General features: G+C 44.3%; 2 protein-coding genes across 15 annotated transcripts in view; both read right to left on the bottom strand.

Moving 5' to 3' along the window:
- LOC122342945 (NACHT, LRR and PYD domains-containing protein 12-like) overlaps positions 1–5000 on the bottom strand; it is a 510774-nt gene that overhangs the window by 17284 nt on the left and 488490 nt on the right.
- LOC122342976 (ubiquitin carboxyl-terminal hydrolase 15-like) overlaps positions 1–5000 on the bottom strand; it is a 14199-nt gene that overhangs the window by 4200 nt on the left and 4999 nt on the right. For 8 of the 14 annotated variants that reach the window (XM_043237216.1, XM_043237221.1, XM_043237217.1 and 5 more), the window contains 6 exons: positions 4468–4529; positions 4273–4362; positions 1884–2028; positions 1634–1807; positions 531–689; positions 121–345 (listed from right to left, as the gene is read on the bottom strand). In XM_043237216.1, coding sequence (XP_043093151.1) covers positions 121–345; positions 531–689; positions 1634–1807; positions 1884–2028; positions 4273–4362; positions 4468–4529 — 855 coding nt within the window. Of the gene's footprint in view, positions 1–120; positions 346–530; positions 690–1633; positions 1808–1883; positions 2029–4272; positions 4363–4467; positions 4530–5000 lie in introns of those variants that run through there. The other 6 variants (XM_043237218.1, XM_043237219.1, XM_043237220.1 and 3 more) reach the window with 6 other exon arrangements.

Here is a 5000-nt window from a genome sequence, read left to right as displayed (position 1 = left end):
CTAAGAATTTGGCTTAGAAGTTGGAGTGTTTAAAAGCTTGCAGTTTCAAGCTGTTCAGTTAAAAGAGTTTGAAGATTTAACAAAGAATAGACAGAGAGAGAGAGAGATAGACAGACTTACCTGAGTGGGTTTAGCCAGCGGGTCCAGCCACACCAGATACACCTCCAGCGTCCGCTCCTTCTTCATTGGCAGAGGCAGCGTCAGGTAGCAGAAGGGGTCAAAGGTCACTGAGATCTTGGCACACACGGGACACACCAGAGTGGACTTGAAGAGGCCGTGGAAGATATCCACGATGATGGAGTCGTTCCTCTTGATGTGGTTCTCCCAGGCCTCCTCTGCCACAACCTGCAGGAGAAGCATGAGGCAAGATAATCATTAATTCAATGTGATGTTCCATGATGAAACTGAAACATACTGGTGATAATTCATTATTATTCTTCTGGATAGAGGATTAGATGATGTACTTCTATTATTGTAAGATCTATGTGTGTGTGTGTGTGTGTGTGTGTGTGTGTGTGTGTGTGCCAGACCTTGTCATGCCGGCCATCGGCGTCCTTCAGCTGGATGTAGGGCTTCTTGCGGATGCGGTTGAGGTCTTCGTGCAGTCCATCCAAAAGGAAGGCCAGAAGCTCGTGAGAGTCCTGCTGCTGATAGCCTGAGAACTGAGGAGCGAAGCGTCCCACCTGAGTCTGAAACAGAGATATCTTCAGTCTGATCACAGCACAACATGTGAGAAACACCTCCGTCTGCCTAGGACAGGATCTCTCTCAGCAGGGCGATACTTTCCTTCTAGTATTGCAGAAACTAGGGCCCTATGATTTCCTCAATGCATATGTTAGGGAATTTGAAATTAAAATGGAAAAAATTGAATTTAAAATAGATCCATAGGGGCCTAAGAGACTGACACCTGTCTCTATTAGAGAATAATTATTTTCTGTATAATTATTAGAATAATTATGTGTACCGTAAATTCTGGACTATAAAGCACACCTGCATATAAGCCGCATCTGCTCTATTTTTAAAAAAATAAAAATAAAAAAATAAACAAGCCGCACCTGCATATAAGCCGCATTTAAAAAAGTTTTGCTCTTCCCGCTGCCTCCTCCAGCGTCTCACCATAGACTCATTGATGCTAAGCTTCCGAGCAGCAGCGCGGTTTCCTTGTATAGCGAGATCGATGGCCTTCAACTTAAAACTTCATCATACGAACTTCTTCGTGTGGGTTCCATGATGAAGGGGTGAGGATTTGAAAAGATAGAGTTTGACAGGATTGGTCATTTGTCGTCCTTCTATCCGCTTCTACCGACTTATATCTGCTAAAGAGGAACTAGCGTATTCTTCTTGAACTAGCGTATTCTTCTTTGCATTTATTTTGTCTTAGTTTTGATTCTAATTCCGGTTAGAGCACCCCTAGCGGTGGGAAAAAATAAACCTTTGTATAAGCCGCATGGTTCAAACCTATGAAAAAAGTAGCGGCTTATAGTCCAGAATTTATGGTACATAACTCAAAACAGACTGAATGGCCTAGTTATTTTTGTGGAAACCACTGGTAGTCTTCATAAAAATTTACAAATGCGGTCCAGCCTGACTCCACTAACAGGGTCAGAGGTCATGAAGCAGCAGGGGTCAGTACCTTGAAGGGCCGCGGAGTGACGTAGCTGTATTTGCCCGACCACAGCTGCTTGATGAGCTCGGCGTAGGCCTTGGCGATCTCTCCCTTCATGCCCAGAGGATTGTCCTGGTTCAGCTCGACCTGGTGCCGGTCCTTCAGGAAGTACTGGGTGAGGGGCGGGACGTTGCTCAGACACTGAAACACACAAACAACACACAGGCTGAGCTTTGGACACACTCTCGGGAGCGCAGGCTGAGCGTGAGCAGCTCACCTGTGTGGCCGAGTTCATGAAGCAGGTGTTGCCCAGGTTAGACAGGCCGCAGAGGCCCTCTCTCTCACAGCGCCGGCCCTGATCCGAGCTCTCGTAGCTGCTGTAGGGAGGGTAGGAGGGCAGGCTGTAGCTGGAGCTCTTCACGCTGCGCGCACACACACACACACACACACACACCGGGTGTGAGAGCAACAAGCACAGCAGCAGAGAGCAGCTGATCAGAGCCACACTAAACATGCAGACGACTCAACACACTGCTCAAACCCTGCACACGCTCCAATATCAGTCAGAAGACAGGTAACGCAGGGCAGAAGCACTTACTTTTTCCACAGAATTTCTGTAGGTGATTTAGAATAAAAGACCTGCACGCAAGTCAACTTTTTAACATGTGTTAAAGAATTAGTTCACTACCAGAATAAACATTTGCTGATATTTTACTCACCCCCCACATCATCCCAACTGTCTGTCTGTCTTCAGTCTCAGAGAAACTACATAGTGCACTTCAGTGTTGTGTTAAAGGTTCAAACTGCAGATTCAGCTTCAAATAGCTTCACACAACCCCATCCAAAGAATAGGGCTCTTATCTAGCCAAACCATCGGTCACATCGGGTACTTTTTAACCACGAAAGCGTATCAGAAGAAAACGTTTTTTTATATATAGGACCTTTGCATAAACCCAAGGTCAGTTTACATATGTTTGATACATCGCACAATCCAAATACAATATGAACACACAACATATAGGTGTTATCCAAAGTGCATATAAAACAGATATGCTTTTAACTAACTCTTGAAAACAAAGATAAGATACTGTGGAGAGTCAGGGGTAGTGAGTCCCATAGCAGCATTAAAACTAAATGACCTTCCACCAACAGTAGCCTACTGAAAACGAGATACGGTGAGAGTGACGGGGCAGGGCGGTATGGGTGGAGGAGCTCAGCTAAATATGGTGGTGCAAGACCATTCAGTGCCTCAGATGTTAGAAGCAATAACATAAAGTGAATGCGTGATGCGACAGACAACCGTGAGCAGAACCTCCGGTGGAGGTGAGGACACTTGCAGCAGAATTTTGAAAATACTATAATCTCGCAATACATTTTTTGGGAAGGTCTGCAAATAGTGAAGTGCAATAATCTAGACAAGATGTGATTCGCATGAATTTAAATTTCCCCATCGACTAGAGTGAGTGAAGATCTGAGATATTACACAGGAGAAAGAAGAAGTTTTTAACAACAGTGGAAATATAGGAATCAAAAGATAAAGTTGAGTCGAAATAAAGCACCAAGACTGTAGACAGATGAAGAAGCTGTAACATAGATCCCACTGATGTCAAGGGACAGGTTCACTGTTTATACAGAAATAGCAGAGCCAATAATCAATATTTACATTTTGTCATTACTTAATTTCAAGAAACTGAGGGACATCCAAAGGTTTGATGTGCCTGATTCAAGCAGTGAGTGAATCAAGGTATATTTGGATATCATCAGAATAACAATGAAACTGAAATCCATGCGTGCTTGTGATGTTACCAAGTAGATAAATATATATACAGTGAACAGGAAAGGGCCGAGAACTGAACCTTGGGGAACACCATGTGGGAGATTTACACCCTTGCATAGTGACAAAATATTTTCTATTGCATATATAGGACCAGCTTGACTTCATGCATCATATACTCATGTAGGAAATGTGTGTTAGCTCTTCGTCTATGTACCCTGGTTCTAAAAGGTACAGTAGTGTGGAAAATTCAAGTAGAGTTTTTTTTTGAAGCTGCACTAAAACTGTTGAGCACCACTGAAGTCCACTATATGGAGAAAATCCCTCCAATGTTTTCCTCAAGAACCTTAATTTCTTTGAGACTGAAGACAGAAAGAAATCTCGGATGACCTGGGTATGAGTAAATTATCAGGTGACTAACTACTTAAGACTAGTCTAAACAGTTTATGCAACCGGACCCTGATGTATACTTCATTCACCAGATTACATTTCAGTAAAATAAATAAAGTGCTAGCATTCAGCATTAAAGCGAAGCTTGAGCAGCATCAGCAGCTAACGAATGATCACTGCTAACTGAACAGCACACAATAAGTCCTTTCCCACAATGCACTGCAGCTACGAGCATCACGCTTACTGAAGTGAGCGCAGGACAAAAGCGCCTTGGATAAAAGCGTAACGTACATGTAACTGTCTTTATAGCCAATGTGGTGTGATTTCTCTCATATCGCTGAACATGCGAGCGAAATGAACCATCCTTCAGTGTGTGCATGTGTCAAGAGCAGGATCAATCGTTTCAATCAGTGACGTCACAAATTGATGGCACAGGACACACAGCCCCGCCCCACAGCTCACAGGCCCCGCCCCTCACAGGCCCCACCCCCTGCAGGCTTACTTGCGGCCGCTGAAGCTGCTGTTATGATTGTTTGTGAGAGATGAAGGGCAGATCTTTGGTAAAGCAGAGAGAGAGGAAGCACCAGACGACCTTCAAGAGACAAGAAGAGCGAGAGTTACAGGAGATGAGCTGGAGGAGACAAGCAGGTGTCCGAGCAAGGGCTCTGAAGCAGTCAGGAGACGTCCCATGACTCACTTGAGCGCCGAGGAGCCGCGGGGCCACGAGCCGTCCTCGTTCTTCTGCTCGATCACTAGAACCTGCAGTCACAGGAAAGAGTTACCACTCACAATATGCTTTGGGTCACCACTATAGTATTTGTTTCTCCTACAGTCTTCAAAATCTCTTCCTTTGTGTTCAGCAGAACAAAGAAATTCATGCTGATTTGAAACTACTCAAGGGTGAGTAAAGTGGGTGAACTATTCCTTTAACTATAAAAGTTCTTGTGACGATGTGATGCCAAAATGAAATATTGTTTTTGTTCTGTGTAGACATGGCTGTGTTTGACGTTTGCGCTCTTGTCTCATGCATGAAACCGCATTCTAGAAGTTTCCTCCATCTTTTGTCATGTTCTTCCTCTTCCACTGCCGTGTCACATCTTTATCAAGCTCTTTCTGTGTGAATGGCCCCTAGCGATACGAGCGCGTCTCACGTGAGCGGCTAGATCCTTTTTTCTCTTTACTGTTATCACCCTATTCACAGCAAGCATGATAACTAAAAAGATGACAATA

The sequence above is a fragment of the Puntigrus tetrazona genome, chromosome 4 (assembly GCF_018831695.1).
Source record: "Puntigrus tetrazona isolate hp1 chromosome 4, ASM1883169v1, whole genome shotgun sequence".
NCBI classification, from domain to species: Eukaryota; Metazoa; Chordata; class Actinopteri; order Cypriniformes; family Cyprinidae; genus Puntigrus; species Puntigrus tetrazona.
The sequence above is the reverse complement of the archived record's forward strand: the minus strand, read 5'-3'. Positions and strand labels throughout refer to the sequence as shown.